The following is a 22,113-nucleotide window of genomic DNA, read 5'->3' as shown; positions in this document are numbered from 1 at the left end:
TACAGCAGTTCTAACTTTCTGTGGAAACTCCATACTGTTTCTAGAAAGCTTGCAACATTTTACATTGCCAACAATAGTGTGTAAGGGTTCCAATTTATCCATATCCTTACCAAACTGGCTATTGTCTTCTTATACACATTGCCCATTACAGAAGGTTTCAGTTTGTATTTCCCTATTGATTAGTAATATTGAGCATCTTTTCATATGTTTGTTGGCCATTTGTGTATTTTCTCTGGAGAAATGTCTATTCAATTCCTTCTCTCACTGTTAGTCAGCTCAGACTGCCATAACAAAGCAGACTGCATTCCTTAAACCACAGAAATTTGTTTTCTTACAAGGGTGGAGCATGGAAATTTGATATCAAGATGCCATCATGGTCAATCAGGTTCTCTTCCTGGCTGATACATAGCCTTCATACTGGTGTATGCTTAGTAATCCCTTATCACATGCATATTTTACAAATATTTTCTACCATCCTATAGGTGGCCTTTTCAACTCTGTTCAGTGTCCTTTGCTGCACAGAGGTTTTAAGATTAATCTCATTTGTCTATTTGTACTTTGTTACTAATATTGTGCACTTGGTACCATATCTAAGAAATCATTGCTGATTCAATGTCCTGAACTCTTCACCCTTGTTGTCTTCTAAGAGTCTTATCAAGTCTTGCATTTAGGTCTTCAATCCATTCTGAATTGATTTTTCTTCAAGATGTAAGATGTTCATTATTTTGCAATTGGTTATTTTGTTTCCCCAGCACCATTCATTACAGGGATTAAAGTTTCCCCATTATCTTGACACCCTAGATGAAGATCATTAGACCATGTATCCAAGAGTTTATTTCTGCCTGTCTATACTGTTCCATTGATTGACATATCTGTCTTTATGCCAGCCAGCCTCCTCAGTGGCTCAGCAGGTGCAGAATCTGCCTTCAGTGCAGGAGACACAGGAGATGCGGGTTCACCCCATGGGTTAAGAAGATCCCCTGGAGAAGGAAATGGCAACCCTGTCCAGTGTTCTTGCCTGAGAAATCCCCTGGACAGAGGAGCCTGGTGGGCTACAGTCCAAAAGGTCACAAAAAGTCAAGAAGACTGAGTGACTAAGCATACATTTTTTGCCAAATCTACACTCTTTTGGTTCCTGTACCTTTGTAGTATGTTCTGAAATCAGAGGCCTCCAGCTTTGCTGTTCTTTCTAAGATTACTTTGCCTATTTGGGGTGCTCTGAGATTCCGTGTTAACTGTTGGATGGATTTTCTATATCTGAAAAAAATTCCATTGGGATTTTAATAGGAATTGCATTGAATCTTTAAATTGCTTTGGGTAGTATGAACAGCTTAAAAATATTAAGCCTCCAAATCCATAAACATGAGACACCTATCTATTTATGTCGGATTCCTTTCAGCAATATTTTGTAGTTTTCAAAATATAAGTCTCTCATCTCCTTAAGTTTATATCTAATTACTTCATTCTTTTCAATGCTATTATAAATAAGATTAGATTATTTGTCCAGTGGCTAAGACTCTACACTCCTAATGCAGAGAACTTGGGTTCAGTCCCTATTCAGGGAACTAGATCCCACATGCCATAACAAAGACCTGTCACAAACAAATAAATAAAAAGAAATATTTTTTTTTTAATTTAGCTCTTGAATATAGCTTTAAAAAAATAAGAAATAAATAGGATTGTTTTCTTATTTTCCTTTGTGGAATGGTCATTCTTCATGCATGGAAAGATATTTGAATGTTGATTTTGTACCATGCAATGTTCTGTGCAAGTTTTTGGTGTGTGTGGATTTAAAGATTTTTCAGCACATAAAACCATGGCCCTGTGAAGAGACATAATTTTACTTCTTTCTTTCCAAAGGGAAGCCTTTTGTTTCCATTTCTAACCTAAAGCCCTGGCTATGACTTCTAATATTATGGTGAACAGAAATGTTGATAACGGGCATCCTTGCCTTTTTTTCTTGATCTTTTTTACTGATGACTATGATGTTAGAGGTAGACTTTCAATATATGACCTTTATTATATTGCAGTCACTTCCTCCTATTTCTACAGTGTTGAGCACTTTTGTCATGAAAGACTAGGAAATTTATTAGATACTTTATGAACATCAGATGAGGAACAGATGAAGTTTCATATTTTTTTTTTTTTTTTAAGATAATTATGTAATGCTCCCAGTGGAACCATGGGAGGTGAGGATACAGAAATCATCTTCCATTCCTCCTTTGGTAATCACTGTCTTTGTCACTCTCTGGCTTAGAATTATGTCTCCTTAGATAGAATACCCAGAGTTTGGAAACATTTACCAATCAAAATACTGATTCTCATCATTCTTCAGGTAAACCTTCTTCAATTGCCTCCAGAGTGGAGCACAGTAAACACAAGAAGGTGAGTATTTCCCAAATCCTGTTGCCAAAATATCCTCCTCAGGGATCCAGTCACAGGTGAGAACAGGAGAAAACACAGAGATCCTGGAGACGGCTGCCTTCCTGCCCTGAATCTTTAGCACACTGTCTGATATCATCACCATCTTTATAGTTAGTAAGAACAACAGTAGTGGGCGGTTCTGTTGTTACATTACTTTCATAATATTTCAGACTTTAAGTATTATAAGTGAATAAACTTACTTAAACCTTAAATCAGTCCCACAGTACCAATAAGTAGGTATATAGCTATCACCATTATAGATCCCAAAAATGAGGTAAAAAACATTTGATTGTATGCCTGAGATCACAGTATCACTGGTAGTGCAATCTAAACCAGTGCACATTCTCTAAACCCCTTACAAACTGATTAAAACTTCCATAGTTCTATGAAGCTTATTCATACATTTTTATATCATTCATCTGAGAGATGTTTTCAACCTCAGTTCTTTTGTGCTGTGCTAGGGAGGGATATGCTAAGACATCTGACTAAGGGAAGCTTAAGGACATGTTGGGCAGTTTGTACAGTGGACAGTCCAAGATGAAGAAGCTTAAAGACATGCTGGGCAGTTTGTAGAGTGGACAGTCCAAGATGAAGAAGGAGACAGGATCCCTACCTCAGAGCCTCCCACTCCAATAAGAGGAAGCAACTCGCAACCCTGAGAAGCCTCAGGTTTGTGACTGAAAAGCAACAAATAAGAAAATAACAGAAGGACTTCACATAGATTACCTGCTTTTGAGTAGAAACTCATCATCTGGGCATCATTTCAAATGCTCCTTCTTGCAAGAGGAGTAACAGCTCCCCCTCTGAGCTCTAATAGCAACTCTCCTGTTTGGAATCATGTGTTTAGCCTGCCCCTGTGTTGTGAGCTTTGAGAGACCAGCCCACACCCATTCATTCTCAGAAGTCCAGGCCCAGCTCAAAGCCCCTGAGGGACCCTGAATGTTTTGTGAATGAGTGACTCCACATTTAAGCATTCATCTAGGAGTAGAAAGGTCAAAGAATGCTGAAGATAGTATCTGTGAGCTAGACTTCAAATATAGATGCAGTTTAGGGAATAAATTGATACCAGGGATGTGCGCTCACGTTCTTACTGTATTAGATAGCTCACACAACAATTTGTTGAAGGTTATTAAATTTCATGTCCACTATAATATTAAGAATTAGCCTGAATACCAATTCATGGATCAGGAAACTGAGGAGAATCAGCTAGTCACACAGCCTTGTTCAAGGAGAACTGATGTGACCAGCTACTTTAATTCCAAACATTGTCTATAGGACATGGCAACCTGCAACTTTCATCTCATTTTCTTTATTGTCTAAATGTGTTTCTGCCGATCGTCTTTTCTCTTCTTAATCTCACTGCTTTGTCACCTTATTTTCCAGATGTGTTTTGTCCCCTCTGTAATTGTCCATACTTCCTCATCCATCAAAGGGCCACTAATTAATACAACCCCCCCGGATCTCTCTACGAGCACTTACCCTCTTCTTTCCCTGACCTCCAGCTATTCTCCCTGCCTTGCTCTCATTTTTATGCAGAAAGTTGAAGGGGAAGAAACTTAAGATATGAATTCTAGTTTTGATTCACTATCCACCTAGGTCCTTTTGTTACATTCCAGTGTTCAGGCCTCCCCGCTCCCCCCCCCCCGCCCCCAAATCAGGTATTTCCAAGAATTGTCAAAGTATTAACTAAAGTCATGCATGTCAAAACAGTTCATAAAGTCCTAAAGAACTAAAGAACTGCATGTTGTCTCTTACTCACATGGAAGAGAATGTCCAGGGCACCATTAAGTAAGGAATCTAGTTTGAAGGAATTGCCCGGAGTAGCAAAATTGCTGAAAACAAGTGGCTCCAAGCAGGCTCAGAAACCAGTGCCCCATCACAGAAAAGCAAGGACCCCTGGACAGCACCCCAGACAAAAAGGCGGTAAGAGAAATTTGGGGAGTTCCTCTAATTACTTCCTCTAATCCCTGTAGAAAAGCTAATAAGTGTGACCTAGGTGTGTGGCATGGTCTTTGGGTAGGCGGGGGTTTAAGCTGGATGGATCTGAGTCATGATGTTAGCATTGGGGCCTTGGGAAAATCTTATACATTTTCTGAGGTCCTGATTGCTATCTGTAAAGTGAAGATAAGGATACATAACTCATACAGTGCTTGAAAGCCTTACATTAAATGCAAAAGTCTGACACCTACAAGTAGTTCGATAAACCCAGCTGTGATGATGGGGACCATGCTTTGTTAGTGTTTATGCCCAGACCTCTGCTCAATGCCTTAAATGTCATGTGCCCTTAACATATATTTTTTGAGTAGATGTGTCAGTGAACTATTTCCTAAGTAGGAAGGTTGGGAAGTTAAACCTACTAACAGGAAGTGCAGGATGCTATCACTGAACTGGGCACCTGTGGTCAGTGGAGCCTCAGTCTCCTGAACCTGTAGTTAAAGGGACAAGAAGCAAAGTATAGAGAATGGACTTCTTGGTGGTGAAGTGATTAAGACTCCATGCTTCCACTGCAGGAGGTGTGGGTTCCATTCCTAGTCAGGGAACTAAGATCCCACAAGCCATGCAGCGTGGAGAAGAAATAAGTAATGTATCATTAAAACATAAAATTACAAAAGTAAAAGTTTGAAAAATACATATAAGAAAGTTTTAACAATGTGTATAGATGGACAGGTAGGAGATCTCACACTTTCTGATAAAACAGGGACTAACTCCCCAGACCCCACCAGCCTTGCTTAGCTTCTGTTCTCCATCTTAGAACTCAGAAGAAAAGAAACTGGAGTGAAGAGGTACAGTTTACGAGAAAGAAAGGGTCACATATACCAAGAGGTCAGTGAGCCCCAGGATGACGACTACCTCTGTGAGTGACCCCGGTGGCCCACTCACGGAGAAGGGGCTACAGGGCCTTGGTCCACTAACCTCACCCCACCATTTGGTCCCCCGGCCATCCCCTTCCTCTATGACTTGGGGTGCAGGGTCGAGGCCAAATGCCATGAATGCCCCAGTTCCTTCTGAAGGGCATTACGACCAGCAACATCACTATACCTCTTCTCATCCCTGTTCTCACCTCCAGATTGTGAGGAGTGTCAGAACTTCTTCATCGACAGCTGTGCTGCCCATGGGCCCCCAACCTTTGTAAAGGACTGTGCAGTGGAAAAGGGGCATGCCAACCGCTCAGCCCTCACGCTGCCCCCTGGGTTAAGCATCAGACTGTCGGGCATCCCTGACGCTGGACTTGGAGTGTGGAACGAGGCGTCCGATCTGCCGCTGGGCCTGCACTTTGGGCCCTATGAGGGCCAGATCACAGACGATGAAGAGGCCGCCAACAGTGGATACGCCTGGCAGGTGAGAAGCACCCGTTTCCCTGTCCTCTGGCCTCTAATCACTTGTACGTGGTCGGGGGTACTTCATGTCTACATGCAAGGACGCAGATGGTGACAACATGGTCGGCAATGACACAGTCAGCCCTGTGTACTGTGTGCCCTGGGCGTGAACACAGGACTTCCATCTAAAGGTCAGAGGAGAGCTGGGAGCACAGTGTACACTCAGGACCTCTATTTAAACATCAGAAGAGAGGTGGGAACACAGTGTACACACACACAGGACCTCTATCTAAAGTTCAGAGGAGAGGTGGGACCACAGTGAACAGACACTCAGGACCTCTATCTAAAGGTCAGAGGAGAGGTGGGACCACAGTGAACAGACACTCAGGACCTCTATCTAAAGGTCAGAGGAGAGGTGGGACCACAGTGAACAGACACTCAGGACCTCTATCTAAAGGTCAGAGGAGAGGTGGGACCACAGTGAACAGACACTCAGGACCTCTATCTAAAGGTCAGAGGAGAGGTGGGAACACAGTGTACAGACACTCAGGACCTCTATCTAAAGGTCAGAGGAGAGGTGGGACCACAGTGTACAGACACAAAGGACTTCCACCCAAAGTTCAGAGGAGAGGTAGGATCACAGTGTACAGACACACAGAAGTGACTCCTCCCTTGTGGAGCCCTTGCCTTCAATGAACCAAGAGCCTCAGACTTGGAATGATGAGTAAGGGGTTTACCGTGGGGTCCGACTGGCAGGTGAATCCATGCAGGCTGAAAAGCACCAATGACTACACAGGGAAATAGCTCTTCTATATGTTCCTACCAAGAAAAAATAAAAGAAAGAGGAAAGCTTGTAACTCTTTCTCTGACACTCAGATCACCAAAGGGAGGAACTGCTACGAGTATGTGGATGGAAAGGACACGTCTTGGGCCAACTGGATGAGGTGAGGGCAGTGAGTCTGCAGTGTGGAGACATTGAGACTCCCTCCATCCCACGCCCCTTTCCTTCTCAACCCGGCTCCCTCAACAGCTTTCACATCTTCTTTCCTCTTTTCCCTCCATATCATGCTCTTTCATTTCAAAAGACACTAGAAAGAAGGAAATAAAAATATGGCATGTGCCGTCAAGATACAACTCCATATGCTGAACAAAACTGGTGGACTTGAAAACAACTTGAGGAGTCTAGATTCACCAGGGACACTTTAACTCACTTAATGGACACTTATCACGCATTTTATGGTTCAGATAGACAGTGAACTTTGTTACTGAAGCAGATCACACAACCCATGTCCTTTTGGAGAACATACTGCAAACAGATATTAGCCAATTGATTTCAGGAACAGTAACCTTATTTTTTTCTCTTTGAGTAACTGCACAGCGCCAGGATAACATATATACAGGAGACCTTGGCTCTATGTGGGCAACAACCTCTTCAGGCCTGTTTCCAGTGAGAAGTGGGCCCTGAGGCCTCAGAAGGATTGGAGGGCAGGATGGCCCTAGGCGGGGCCATTCTCTGAGGGCCTCCCTTTCATCAGGACAGGCAGACAGTGAACAAACTATTACTGTTCCCTGTCTCAAGCTATATCAGAGCTCTCTCCAAGTGTCCGTGGGAGGGGGTGAGCAAGTGAATAGGACCCTGGATACACGTGGGGAGATGGGAGAAAGCCTCGGGAGAGAAGGCAGGCTGGGGTGAGTGCTGAGGGCTGCGTGTTAGCCAAGGAGCACCAAGTCCTGTGGATGAAAGAGAACTTAATTCAGAGTTTAGAGGAGCTGGACGTCACCAGCCTCACGGACAGTCCAGGTGGAGATGAGTCTTGAACTGGGCTCCGGAAAATGGCTAATTAGGTAAGAAGAGAAAAGCATGGAAATTCACATGGCCTGGTCGAAGGTGTGAACAGAAGGTCCACATGAGGGGCGGCCTCAGAGGCGGAAGGCAAGGAGCTGGGCATGGTCGCAGAGTGGAGGGCACTCATCACCTGAGGTTTCTTTCCCTTTCCCGGCCTCGCCCCCAGGTATGTGAACTGTGCCCGGGACGACGAGGAGCAGAACCTGGTGGCCTTCCAGTATCACGGGCAGATCTTCTACCGAACCTGCCAGGTGGTCAGGCCGGGCTGTGAGCTGCTGGTCTGGTACGGGGACGAGTATGGTCAGGACCTTGGCATCAAGCGGAACAGCCCGGGGAAGAGTGAGCTCGCGGCCGAGAGAGGTGAGTGTCAGCCCTCTTCCAGCACCCGACCCCATCCTGGGAGCCTCCATGGTCCGATTTCGAAGCAGAGTACAATCCAGTCCAAAGTCAGTAGAGTTGCAATTAAAATGCCTCAGAATTTAATCTTGTCATATGATTGTTATGAAAAATTTTTTATGGTAAAAATGCTAGTTCTAATTTTTAATATTTCATGCAAAAAAATATGTAACATCACCTTCTGCTGAAAGGCTTAGAAGCAAAAAGCAAGTTTTCAAGCACCTACAAGCTCTCTGCCCTTTACCTCTTTCTTCCTTATTCCCTCCCATTTCTTTTTTTTTTTTTTTCACTAAAATATAGACATTTTATTTTAAAATATTTATAGGACAAAGATATTTAAAGAGTCACACTAGGAAATTTATGAATGACATCTACCAATTTAAAGAAAGTAAATGGAATTCCTTAGTCATTAGTATTTTTTACATTTATTTATTTATTTCATTTACTTTTATTAGTTGGAGGCTAATTAATTTACAATGTTGTAGTGGTTTTTGTCATACATTGACATGAATTAGCCATGGATTTACATGTATTCCCCATCCCGATCCCCCCTCCCACCTCACTCTCTACCCGTTCTCTCTGGGTCTTCCTAGTGCACCTGGCCCAAGCACTTGTCTCATGCATCCAGCCTGGGCTGGTGATCTGTTTCACCCTAGATAATATACATGTTTCGATGCTGTTCTCTTGAAACATCCCACCCTCGCCTTCTCCCACAGAGTCTCCCACAGATATACAGAGTTCTGTATATCTGTGTCTCTTTTTCTGTTTTGCATATAGGGTTATCATTACCACCTTTCTAAATTCCATATATATGTGTTAGTATGCTGTAATGGTCTTCATCTTTCTGGCTTACTTCACTCTGTATAATGAGCTCCAGTTTCATCCATCTCATTCGAACTGATTCAAATGAATTCATTCCAATGGGTGAGTAACATTTCATGGTGGATATATACCACAGCTTCCTTATCCATTCGTCTGCTGATGGGCATCTAGGTTGCTTCCATGTCCTGGCTATTATAAACAGTGCTGCGATGAACATCGGGGTGCACACAAGTGCAGTGATGTGCATTCAGTTACTGTTCCAGTCTGTTGTCATGTGAGTTCATGCTCTGTGCCAGACAGGGCTCCACGCACCGAAACAGACAGAACCATTGCCCTGGGGCAGCAGGGGCTTCACACCAGACAGGGGCTGGTGCTCTGAGGGAAACAGCGCAGGGAACCTGCCTCGGCTCAGCGTGAGCAGAGGGTGGGGTGTGGTGCAGGACGGTGCGGCAGGGTCTGTGCAGAGATAACGCCTGCGGGAAAGGATTCCAGGCAGGGGAGCAGCCAGTGCCTCAGACCCAGGGACGGGAAGAGAGGCCATGCCAGGGGTCACGGGAGGAAGCACAGAGGGAGAGGAAGGAGGCTGGATGGGACACGGAAGCCTCAGGGCCTGTGTTCACGTGCAGGCCCCAGGGGTCCTCCTGGGTGACACAGAACAACCGCAAGTCTTTCAGCTGCAAGCAGCATGTTCTCTGTGCTAAGATGATGCTTTGGTTCATTTTTGGGAAGAGACAGCAGCAGGGAGTCCCCTCAGAGGTCAGTTCATTGCCAGACATGAGGAGAGAGTGGGCTGGCCGAAGATGCTTGGGAGTGAAGGTGTGAAGAATCTTGCTGGAGAGGTATTTTTAAATAGGGCTTCCTAGTGCATGTTAAATGGACTAAGCCTGAATGAAATAAATGAGGTATGGATACTGGTGAGGCTGGAGAAAGGATATGCCTTTATTTTATGATTTATGGGAAACTGAGAGAGGAGCAATTTGTGAACCAGTCTGGTCAGCAGGAGCCAGAGACCTGTAGTCAGTGGGACCTGGGCCGCTCAGTCTCATCCAGTGTCAAACCCACTTCCTGCAGAGATCGGCACAAAGGCTGCTCTTTGAACAAGGAGCCACAAAGTCAGGTTTACCCACACCTGCTGTAACCACCCCCTGTGCTGCCTCCCATATGCAGAGAGCTCCAGGCCAGGCGCCCGTAACTTAATAGACCCTTTCCCCTCACAGGGAGCCTCTCAGGAGATTTCATCTAAGTCATCAAGTCTTATCCCTCAGTAGGGTAAATACCTGTGGCCACTGTGACATGACATTTCAGATACTTACACGCAGGGAAAGTCCCTACAGATCCACCTCTATCAGGAGAGGTGCTGCCTCTGATGCTGCTAGAAGGTCCCTATCTGGGTGATATGTAGAAAAGGCCCTTGACACCAGCTTCCTGGATTTCTGTAGATGTAGAGAATAAGAGTGGAATGGAAAAATGGACTGTAAACAGACACTTGATGGGAGACAAATCGTGCACTGTCAACACTTAGATAATTAGTGAGGCAGGCCTGACCACGGCAAACCAGCTACCTGACCAAAAGCTTCCTCTTTCAGCAGAACCGAAGCCCAAGATCCACCCATGTGCCTCCTGCTCTCTCGCCTTCTCCAGTCAGAAATTCCTCAGCCAACACACCCAACGCAGTCACCCCACTCAGACCCTCCTGAGACCATCTGAAAGAGACCTCCTCCAACCAGAGGATCTCTGCCAGGGCAATCAAAATCAGCGATATTCAGATCCACACAGCCCGCGCGACAAACCTGAGGGTCAGGAGGTCAAGGAGAGGCCCCAACAATTGCTGAAAAGCGTAAGGTTGAAGAGGATTTCCAGGGCCTCTTCCTACTCAACCGGAGGACAAATGGGGGGTTCTGGGGTGCATGAGAGAATGACAGACGAGCCCAGCACAAGCCAGAAACTGAATCCAGAGGACACAGGCACATTGCTCACGGGGACAGGGGTCTCGGGGAATATGAGGGTCACGTACGGAGAGTGTGGGCAAGGCTCCAAGGACAGGTCAAGTCTCAGCACACACCAGAGGACACACACAGGGGAGAAGCCCAATGTTTGTGGGGAGTGTGGGCGAAGCTTCAGTAAGAACTTCAACCTCATCACACACCAGAGGACACACACAGGGGAGAAGCCCTATGTTTGCGGGGAGTGTGGGCGAAGCTTCAGTAAGAAGTCAGATTTCATCAGACACCAGAGGACACACACAGGGGAGAAGCCCTATGTTTGTGAGGAGTGTGGCCGAAGCTTCAGTCAGAAGTCAGCCCTCATCAGACACCAGAGGACACACACAGGGGAGAAGCCCTATGTTTGCGGGGAGTGTGGGCGAAGCTTCAGTCAGAAGTCCCATCTCATCTCACACCAGAGGACACACAAAGGGGAGAAGCCCTATGTTTGCGGGGAGTGTGGGCGAAGCTTTCATCGGAAGTCAGCACTCATCACCCACCAGAGGACACACACAGGGGAGAAGCCCTATGTTTGTGGGGAGTGTAGGCAAAGCTTCAGCGATAATTCAAATCTCATCACCCACCAGAGGACACACACACGGGAGAAGCCCTATGTTTGCATGGAGTGTGGGAGAAGCTTCTGTCAGAAGGCCCATCTCATAACACACCAGACGACACACACAGGGGAGAAGCCCTATGTTTGTGAGGAGTGTGGGCGAAGCTTCAGTCGGAAGCCCCTCCTCATCACACACCAGAGGACACACACAGGGGAGAAGCCCTATGTTTGTGGGGAGTGTGGGCGAAGCTTCAGTCAGAAGTCCGTCCTCATCAGACACCAGAGGACACACACAGGGGAGAAGCCCTATGTTTGTGGGGAGTGTGGGCGAACCTTCAGTCGGAAGTCCGTCCTCATCAGACACCAGAGGACACACACAGGGGAGAAGCCCTATGTTTGTGGGGAGTGTGGGCGAACCTTCAGTCAGAAGCCCGTCCTCATCAGACACCAGAGGACACACACAGGGGAGAAGCCCTATGTTTGCACGGAGTGTGAGTGAGTCATGACCAACAAACCACACCTTCGCCACAGGAGGATTACTGCAGCCACCCCATGCCTCAGCTCTCAGGGGGCCTCAGAGGAGGCCTATGACCCGTTACTGTCACCAAGAGTATGAGGAGAGACTTCCCAGGTGGTCCAGGGGTCAAGACTCCAATGCAGAGACCCACGTTCAATACCTGATTGGGGAACTAGCTCCCACACGCTGCAACTAAGACACAGCACAGCCGAATAAATAAATAGATAATAAATATTTTAAAGAAAGAGTGTGATAAGCACAGAATTACTTGTTAAATAGACCTTCCACTTTCGTGACAGGAGAGGAGGTAGATAAACAGCAGAGGGTTTCTTAAGTGTTCTGGAGATGTTCATGCCAATTGCCTTCGTGGTTTTTTAGTACTCCTCTTCTAATAAATTTTGTCTCCAAACAAATCTGAAGCCCAGACTATGTACTCATTCCCCCCTTATCACTGACAGTAGTGGAGTCCAGTCGTAGCTGAACCCCTGGGAAGGCATCATTCTGGAGCCAAGTCAGTTAGGTCACTGGACAGTCAGTTCCTGGGTCCAGGGAAAGGAATGCAGAGTGGAGTCAGACTCACCAGGGAAGGGAATTCCCTGGCCTCCTGGGAAGTGGGGCCTCTCCTCCTTATAGTCCCCGACTCTCCTTTGGCCTCTCCTGGTGGCCCTCTGGTTCCCTCTGACTTCTGTAGCCGCAAAGGTGAAGGCCATGTGTACGTGTGTGTGTGCATGCGCTCCTGTCTCAGCATGGGCCATCTGGTCTCTGCCGCTCCCTCAGGATCATCACAGCATCTGGACTCCAGATGCGACCACAGGAGTCCAGTTCTCAGCCCTACCCCCAGCAGCTCTGTGAGCTGGGGCAAGATGCTCAACCTCTCTGTGTCTCTATTCTCATCTGTGATACAGGGTGGGAGCACCAGCATTTTGGTCTGATGCATAAGCACAGGCGGAATCTGGCAGGGGCTGGCTGAGAATGCAAGCCACACGTTTGCTTTCCTTTTTCTTTTTTTATTCAATCGTTTTTTTATTTTTTAATAGAAGGATAATTGCTTTACAGAATTTGTTTCTTGCATGTCCTCCAGCCCCTACACTTTCCAGGTCTTCAGAGCTAGATGAGGAAGGGGCTGTTTAGGCACTGGGCTGCCCTGATGAGGGAGTGTGAGGTCAGGGGTGCTAAGTGAGGCCGACCTCCCTTCCCACCCCTGCCGTTCCTGCTGAGCTGGGCAGCCCCAGGGCCCCTCCACAGACAGGCAGTGCTCACAGTCGTCACCCTGCCAAGAACAGAGCCTGGAGCCGCGTTTGCAGGAAATCCCTGTCCGGCCCCCATCCCACCCCCACACGGAGGGTCCTTGAAGCCCACACGGTGGCTTCTCTCTGCATGGGCCTCGTACCTGTGTCCGTGTGCTGTGGTCAACGCTGTCGCGCCTTGAAATTCTTAACCATGGAAAAGTTCATCCTTACACTTCCCTGTCATGAGTGAAGTCTGATGGGCCCCGGGGTGCGCTGTGAGCAGGGCAGATGCACACACTGCACGGGTCCCGGGGTGGCCAGGCTGCACGAGGGGATACGGTGGACACAAAGCCCCCCACCCTGGGTGAGTGAGGGTGGGGACAGCACCAGGAAGCCACGCTTGCTCAGATCCGGAACTGAGCTCCGACACAGAGTGAGGTCAATGGGGTTCTTAAGGTCGACCACACCCTCCCCTCTGTGAATGACCTCTGCCCTAGCCTGATCCTTCCAGAAGGGGTTCCGGAGGCTGAAGTCCACCCGGCCACCAGAAGACACCAAGGGGAGAGTGGGCCACGGGGGGTGGGGGGGGGGCGGAGGGTGCGAAGTTCAGGACTCGGGGCAACGACCCTCAGTCCCCTCCATGTGCCAGGCTTGTGAAGCGTCTCTACATGAACCGTGTCAGTGATAACCACCCACTATTATTTTCCGGTTTCTATGCTTTCTTAAAGGAACGTGTTTGTCTGTGTCTTGGCTTCCCTACAGGAAGGGAAGCCACGTAAACTCCCCATCTTCTGTGGCTTCAGGCCGGGGCCATGGGAGGGAGAGTTAGGGGTGGTGCAGGCAGAGGGGCTTCAACCGAAAAATGGTGGGGATCCAGAAACCTGCAGGGGCTTCTCACCTGCACCTCCCACCAGAGCTGGGCCTGGAATCCCCTGGAAGGCTGAGCAGGTCAAAGCTTCTCCCTCCCCTCCCCTCTGCTCCCCTCCCCTCAAAAAGCTGACTCCTGGGGCCAGCCCACAACACACCCAAACCCCCATCACCCACAGCCCCACACAGGCCCTCCCTCACAGAAGTAGGATGACCTGGATGGTGGCACAGATGGTGTGTGACCCCAGAGCTGGGGGTCTCAGCTGACCTTGAGCAAGGGGGTTGATGCTTTACACAGCCTCCCAGCCCAGGGAGCGGCCAGCAGCTACAAGCCAGGATCTGAAGCGGAGCTGGGGGATGGGGAGTGGGGATGCGAGCTCTCTGAGGTCCCATCCTGTCCCCAGGACAGCGGCCAGGCCCCACCTGACACCGTGACTGCCCTGCACGGTCACACAGGACACCAGCCGTCACAGGACGGACAGCCAGCTGCCTCCGCCGCACGCTCCACCCTGACCACAGCGGCCCCAGGGCTGTACCAGCCCCACCTGTGGGCGGCTCTGCTTGGCTGCCAGGGCTCAGGGACCCTGGGTGAGTCCGTGAGGGCAGAGCTCCAGAGGCCAAGCCTGTCTTCAGCCACCAGACCTGCCCTGCTTACTGGACTCATGAGCCCAGCCAGTATCTGAAGACAAGATGCCTTTGGGAGAATGACACCCAGACGCTGACCTCAGAGCTCAGACTCCTTAAAACTTACTAAACAGATTATTTATAGCCTTTTTTTAAAATGGGATGTTGGCAGGAAGCAGGGAGGGGAATGACTGCCTCGGTGGTGCTGTGGTTAAGAATCCACCTGCCAATGCAGGAGACACAGGTTCAGTCCCTGATCTGGGAAGACCCCACGTGCCGTGGAGCAACTAAGTCCATTCACAACTACTGCAGCCCAAGAGCCTAGATTCTCTGCTTCCCAAACAGAGCAGCCGCCACAGGAAGAAGTTCAGCGCAGAAACGAGAGAGCAGCCCCCACGCCTGACAGCCAGAGAAAAGCCCGCAGAGCAGCGAAGACCCAGCAAGCCGAAAATAAATAAATAACCTTGCTTTAAGTAGGAGATCGCAGCATTCTCTGCTTATCCAGAGCCTAGGACTCTGAGCTCCCAACACAGGGGGCCACGTTCAATCCCTGGTCAGGGCACTATTTCCCACATGCTGCAACTGAAGGCCCTGCATGCCACAGCTAAGACCCAGCGCAGCCAATTAAATGAATACTTAAAAGTAGGAGGCGATTCATCTGTCACCATAGAAAACTGCAACATTTTAGGAAAAGAAAAAACAAAAGATGTTATTTTGCAAGTGCTCATGGTTGATTGCAAAAATTTTCTCATAATATGCAGCTGTTTAAAAAAAAAAGAAAAGAAATTTAGAAAATACACAAACTAAAACCCACCCATAAATGTGCGGGGAACATCAATTACTGCAGCATGCGGCCACCACACACGGGAACACACGTCCGTGTTTTTCTTCTACAAAGAAGATTTCAGCCTCCACCCCTCTTCCCACCGGCTTCTGCTCTGCTCACCAAGAAGACTGTGCTTTGGCCTCGTGACCGGGGGATTTCTGTTGAACTCAGGGAGGCAGAGGAGCAGGGCTGTGTGGTTGGGGGCACTGTCTGGCCTGCAGTGAGGAGAGAAGAGCGAGTGCTCCCCTTCTGGGTCCAGTAACTCCAGGGGCTTTGGGGAGCCGCCCGGGAAGAAGCAGCTCAAACACCTTCCTTGCTGTCTCCACAGTTACAGCACATCCCACGTCTCGGGGTTCAGCTGTGGGTTAACAAGTCCTCTCTTGTTGGACAGAAAAGTGTTTCCACAGAGAATCTGCCTGGATCTTGGCCTCGGTTGGTACAGATGTAACAGGCAGTACGTTCAGGGCTCAGGGGAGTTACTTCTGAAGCTCTCTGGGTTTAGGGCTACAGCACCTCCTCACCTCCACCCTTTCCATGGTCATGGAGCCTTCTCTTCCAGAGGAAGGTGTTTGGGAACATCAGCCACAAAGACACATACTGAAGAGGAGAAAGCCCACGGCAGGCGGGGCTGGGTGTTCCTGGGGGAGCAGAGGGGCCTTGGACACTCCATGCTGGACCCCTGCCCCACCGGCTTCTCCTCCTTCTCGCTGGGCATGCAGCTTTCACCTGCTGGGTGCCCGCCAGTGAGGAGCTCCCAAGACACCAAGCTGGGGTTTGCAATGGGGGAGCTGGATGCCAGGGAACCCGAGACCCTGCAGCAGGTCAGTGCACTGTGGACGAGGGCCAGCCTCACTGAACTGTTAGGCCCTGTGCGTTCAGGACACCATCCTTGGACCCCAGGTGGATGTGCTGGTGCCCCCAGGGCTCACCTGGGTCTCAGGAGGTGGAAGAGAGACCAGGTTGTCCTTCCCACCTCCTGCCCAGAGAATGACAAAGGCCAGTTCCCAAAAGTCAGAGCAGGGTGGGCAGAGTGAGTCTTGGGACTCACAGGGTCCCTGTGAAGAGGGGTTCACTGCTCCCTGGATCCCTCTTGGCTGGTTCTCCTTCTGTGTTTTCTTCACACCAAATCTCACAAGGATGAGGCAGTCCAGGTGCCCACAGCATCACTTGCCCAGGTGCTGACAACTCTCCTTATTTATTATGGGCAGGGAGACAGGGTGGCTGATGTGACGCTCCCCTGGACCACAGAGGAGACCCCATGGGTTGTGTTTCTTCTACTCCTGAGACCCAGGAGGGCATTGGGGGCAGAGCACCTCCAGCTGGAGTCTGGAGAGGGTGTCCTGAATGAACAGGGCTTAACTGTCTACTGTAGCTTCAGGGGATATTGGCAAGAGGGGTACTAAATCCTTTCTTAATATTTCAGACAACCATTGAGTTCCTTCTGGTTTTTGGTTTCAGATCTTTTTATATGGTCCATTTTCAGAGTCTTTATTGAATCTGTTACAATATTGCTTCCATTTTATGTTTTGATTTTTTGACTGAAAGGTATGTGGGGTTGTTACCATGTCCAAGCTCACTCTGCATGCCTCACAACAGGGTGATAAATCAGAGGCGAGGTACTGAGGCAAGGAAGATGACTTTACTTGGAAAGCTGGCAGACTGAGAAGATAGCAGACTAATATCTCCAAGAAACCATTTTGTCAGCGTCTGGATGCCAGTGTCTTTCATAGAACACAGAGCTGGGAGGTGAGGAAATAAAGTAAAAAGGCCACTAATCTGGCAAATATCTGGAATGTCCAGCCTCTGAGGGAGATGTGTTACTTTCTCCCTCCTGTAGCCATCCACAGGTGGACAGGTCCTGGACAGAGGCAGATGGGCGGGGTTTCCTGAGGCAGGCCATTATGTATGGACAGTATCCCTGTAGCAAACAGACCAACAGGAAGCAAAGGTTAAATTAAAACATTCAACATGGAGTCAGATTTTGTTCTTCCCTGTAACAATTCCCCAGTGTCAGCGTCCATTCCACAATCTTATGGGAAAAGGGGTGATGAGTTTTCTAATTGCCTCACTAGTTGCATGTTTTGGGGAGTGCTCACCACTGGTGCCAGTGTGCTGAATGTTGAGATTTGTCTTTGTTGTTCTTTGGAAAGTCTCTAATTCATATATATAGACATAATAATATTATAATACAGGTGTTGAGAGTTGTTTTATTCAGTACAAATCTTTTAGGACTTCAAAACCAGGTGGCAGCAGCTAAAGTTAAGGAACTTAGCACTTTTCTATGTGTGGGAAGATGCACCAGCCATCTCACTGAAATCATCCCCTTTGGTACACACCTTACCACCTGGGACCAGCATCCTGTCTTCCCCTTCCTGAGTTTCCTCGGGGATCACAGTGGGAAGTGGCTGCAGTCTGATGGCTGCTGGAAAGCAGGTATTCTTCTCTTTCCTGAGGTTCCTCAGAGCTCACCATGTGAAGTGGCTTCAGTTTGATAGCTTCTCGAGAGTAGGAGGGGGCACCTGGGTCCCCATTGAGATCATCTCAGCAGAGAGAGCAAGCACGTCCTGTGACTCCAGACAACCTTCCAACGTTCAGGGCTCAGCGTTCAGCCTGCAGGATCCACCGCCGTCAGCTCAGCCACCATGCTCTGCACTTAGTTGCTATTTAGCCCTGAAACCTGCACTGCAGGAGGCCCTCTAAATGTGGCGTCCTGTCCAGCAAATTCTCGGTCACACCCTCCAAGCCTGACCCAGGCCCAGCTCTGCTAAGAGGGTCTCACTGGGGACCGAGGTTCCCCCTCCTGCTCTCCCACATTCCATACCTGAGTGGGGAGAAGGCAGGGGCTGGGGACACAGTGCCTCCAAGCAGGTAAGGCAGACGTTCTCCCATCACCCCTTGTGGTCCATCCCTGGGAACACAGTCTAATGTCACTTTTAGCAGCAGAGGACATGTGTCCCCAGATCCGGCCCACCCTCTAGGGGTGTGAGCTGTGAGCACTAACACAGGAAACCCCGAGTGACCTGCTTAGGCTGGAAGACTAGTTCCTGGGATGTGAGCTGAAGTCTGAAAGTAGCTTCTCATTGGGATTAGCCTTCTCCAGACGTAGCTTGGGGGCAGCAAGAGTGCAATAAGTGGCCCCCAGCTGGGGCAGCCACACAGTGCCTCTCGACAGCCCTGTGGAAACTGTGCACCAGAGTGACCAGGAGCCCACATTCACCCTGCAGATGGCTTCTGAGAGGTCAGTGACAGACTAAAGCAACCATGAGCCTGTACTCACAGCAGACAGCCTCTGAGAGGTCTCTGACTGACCACAGTGACCACAATCGTGCATTCACCCAGCGGATGGCCTCTGATAGGTCTGTGACAGACCAGAGTGACCACGAGCCTGCACTCACCCAGCGGATGGCTTTTGAGAGGTTTGTGACAGGCCATAGTGACTACAAGCCTGCACTCACAGGGCGGACAGCCTCTGAGAGGTCTGAGACAGGTCAGAGTGACCACAAGCCTGCACTCACCAAATGGTGAATTCTTGCTTGGAGAATCCCATGGACAGAAGAGCCTGGTGGGCTACAGTCCATGGGGTCACAAAGAGTCAGACACAACTGAGCGCCTGAGCACACACACATATGAAACCGAAATGGTCTCAGGGACAGAGGGAACAGACTGGCGCTCTCCGAGGAGGAGGGGGTGGTGGAGGGCCAGAGTGGGAGGCTGGGGTCAGCAGATGTAGCTTTTGTAAGTAGAATGGTTAGAGAAGGCCCTGGTGCATAGCAGAGAACAATATTCAGTATCCAATGATAAACTATAAAAGAATATTTTTAAAAAGAATGTATATGTGTGTATAAGTGTATCTCTGAGCTATAAGCAGAAATTAACAGAGTGTAAACCAGCTATACTTAAAAAAAAAAAATACTGATAAAAAAAAAAAAGAAGAACAGACCCTAGCCAATTACAATAGACACTCAACCCAGGAGCACCAAGTCCCGAGCAGTCAGAACATGGACCAAGCAGTCAGAAGAGGGGCCGACAGGAGACGGGGTCCCACGGCGGCCCACAGGCTGGCTGGGAGCCCTGGGCGCCGTAAGCCACAAGTGTTGTTGGAGGAAATGAGAACCCACCCACACGACTCCCCCTCCAGCTCTAAACAAAGCGGCTCTGCTTCCCCTGACCCCTTAACTGAAGGGGCTCGGGACGCCCTGGCTTGGTGCTGGGACCAGGAATGTACTGGTCAGACCCCAGTGCAGGGGAGGTCTGTGAGGGCAGCTCTGGAGCGGGTGGGCCAGGATGAGCGCAGCAGCTCCGCCCATTCCTCGAAGGTCGGACAAAACAGAGCCCAGGAGGCTGGAAAGTGTCCAAATGGAGGGCAAGCCCCACGTTGGTGCCTCCGCTCTCTGGCTGAGGCCCAGCGCTGGCCCCCTGGGCCGGTCTGCAGCGCGTTCTGCACCCGCCCTGACAGCTCAGCCGCTGAGCCCCAAGGAGAAGGCTTGTGATGGCAGCCATGCCCAGAGGCACCAGCAGCTCTGACCATCTGGCTCCCGGCCCAACAGCGAGGTCCAGCTGAGACCAGCGGGCACCTTGTCAGCGGTGCTCCAGGGTGGGCCCCGTGTCACCAGTAAATGGCACTGTCACGATGCAGGCCAGCAGGACTCAGCCTGGCGGATTGCTAGACGTAGCGGGGACACACCAACCCATGAACACTCCCGGTCCTGGGTCAGGCAGACACCCGAACAGGCAGACAACTGCAGAGAGCAGAGCCCACGGCACAGACAAGGTGCACCCGTCCCCAGGCAGGGAAGGGGCCCCATCTCAGGGGGCGCCCTCGGGATCCCCCAGCTTAAGCATAAAGAGGCTTCAGAAACAGGTGGGAGGAACAGACTTGGAGCTGCTTTTAAGTCATGCAGGGCAGGACACTCAGGTGAGTGAAGGCCAGAGGGAATGTACCATAGAAAACAGAGGGTCTGGGGAACAGACGGGCTTGGGTGGAGCTGAGCCCAAGAGGGCTGGGAGTCCAGGTTTAGAAACCTTGTATGCCTCTCTCCTGGCTCGGCCTCCTAATCTACTTAACCCCCACTCTGCAGCCTGACGCCGCCTGTCCTCCGCATCTCCACTCTCGGACCGTCCACTCATTCACAGATATTTGCTTAGCACCTGCCTCTGGCCAGGTCGTGTTCCAGGTACGGGACAGCCTGAGGAGACAGACAATAACCACAGTCCTTGGGGAGCAGAAACTCTACCAGAGGCCAGATGCACCGCTCCTGTGGCCGAGCCGCAGCCTTGCCCTCCTCTGCCACCGGCCGGGCCGCTGGAGCTCCAGGCCCAGATGCAGTTCAGTCTGAGCATCCCCCCTCCTCCAAGAAGGCGCCTCTCTGGACTCGCCACCCGTCAGCCCCTGCCTCCCCGAGTCCTGTGTCCTTCTCAGCACAGACCACCATCTGAAACGGCCTCCCCGCCACCTGCGTGACCTCAGTGTACCTGGCGATCTCACATCCTCGGTGAAGGAAGGTCCCGGCTGCCCTCACGCCCTTTCTGCTGAGTTCCCACCACAGATTCCCGTCCCGATGGCCCGGAAGGACTCTCCACATGGGTGTGGGGCAGGGGCTCAGTGGGGCCCGAGAGAGTGGGCCCCTGTGCTGCTCCAGTGGTCAGGGTAGACAGGGACCTCCCAGCAGTGTTTCGGACCAGCCGGCAGTCCGATCAGCTTCCTTCTCCCTGGGACCATGAGGGGGCGAGGCTCTCATCGCTGCTCAGGGATGGGCTGTCAGTTCCACAGTCCTGAGCACCCTGTGACCTGTTACACATTTTACCTGTGTGATCTCAATTCCCTCAGGCAGAACGCTCTGGGCTACACACTTGGAAGAATCTACTGGAGTGGTTTCAGTTCAGTTCAGTCGCTCAGTCGTGTCCGACTCTTCGCGACCCCAAGGACTGCAGCACACCAGGCCTCCCTGTCCATCACCAACTCCTGCAGTTTACTAAACCCATGTCCTTGGGGAGCAGAGTCGGTGAGGCCATCCAACCATCTCATTCTCTGTCGTCCCCTTCTCCTCCCGCCTTCAGTCTTTCCCATCATCAGTCAGACATGACTGAGCAACTGAACTGAACTGATGCGACTGTGAATAAAAGCAAGAGGAAGAAATCAAAGTCCTATCCCCTTTGTTTATCATACTGCCTCCTGACTGTGACCCCTCCTTCTATGAGCCCCTAGACTCCTCAAGGGGGGTCAGGCACAGGTCTTGAGGCATGAGCCTGCTGGGTTCCCTTCTCTGCCGCCGAGAATTGAAGCCAGCTTTCTATTTCCTGCAGACTCAGTCTCCATGTTCTTTTATTCAGCTTCAGCGGCCAGAGAAAGCCAAGATTGGTAAGCAACTATACCACTGACCTGATCATCAGGTTAATCTGAATTAACACCACCACACATAGCCTACTAATTAGACTCACAAGCCTACTCCTCCTTAATCAATGATAACAGCCTCAATTTCTCATTAGTTTTCTCCCACTCCCTATGGACACCACCACTGATTTTAACTACATGGTTATGACCCCTTATACTAATAGTCAACACCTCATATTAAAAGAATCTCTACGAGAAAAAAATATTATCACTGCTAGTCATACTATAATTACTTTAATTATAACATTTACTGCCATAAAATTAATTCTTTTAAATATTCTATTTGAAGCAACACTAGTTCCAACACTCATTATCA

General features: G+C 49.6%; 1 protein-coding gene across 1 annotated transcript; it reads left to right on the top strand.

Moving 5' to 3' along the window:
• The first annotated feature begins 4,193 nt into the window (after nucleotides 1-4,193).
• LOC122448958 (histone-lysine N-methyltransferase PRDM9-like) lies at nucleotides 4,194-19,930 on the top strand. Its single transcript, XM_043480610.1, has 12 exons — nucleotides 4,194-4,347; nucleotides 5,177-5,278; nucleotides 5,492-5,763; nucleotides 6,618-6,685; nucleotides 7,754-7,947; nucleotides 10,395-11,834; nucleotides 12,552-12,559; nucleotides 13,601-13,654; nucleotides 14,361-14,544; nucleotides 16,151-16,227; nucleotides 18,746-18,893; nucleotides 19,839-19,930. Exons 1-12 carry the CDS (start codon nucleotides 4,194-4,196, stop codon nucleotides 19,928-19,930), a joined length of 2,793 nt encoding a protein of 930 aa, XP_043336545.1.
• Nucleotides 19,931-22,113: the final 2,183 nt, after the last annotated feature.

The sequence above is a fragment of the Cervus canadensis genome, chromosome 10, assembly GCF_019320065.1.
Source record: "Cervus canadensis isolate Bull #8, Minnesota chromosome 10, ASM1932006v1, whole genome shotgun sequence".
In the NCBI taxonomy this organism is placed as follows: Eukaryota; Metazoa; Chordata; class Mammalia; order Artiodactyla; family Cervidae; genus Cervus; species Cervus canadensis.
Note: the sequence above shows the minus strand (reverse complement) of the source record. Positions and strands in the feature narration are given on the sequence as shown.

What these genes read in the sequence shown, in the direction of transcription:
- LOC122448958 (XM_043480610.1), top strand. Translation starts at nt 4,194, where the DNA reads ATGTCCAGGGCACCATTAAGTAAGGAATCTAGTTTGAAGGAATTGCCC. An exon ending in TGAGCTCGCGGCCGAGAGAG is followed by an intron (nt 7,948 to 10,394) that starts GTGAGTGTCAGC and finishes CTCTTTCAGCAG; the next exon opens with AACCGAAGCCCAAGATCCAC. An exon ending in AACCCGAGACCCTGCAGCAG is followed by an intron (nt 16,228 to 18,745) that starts GTCAGTGCACTG and finishes GCATTCACCCAG; the next exon opens with CGGATGGCCTCTGATAGGTC.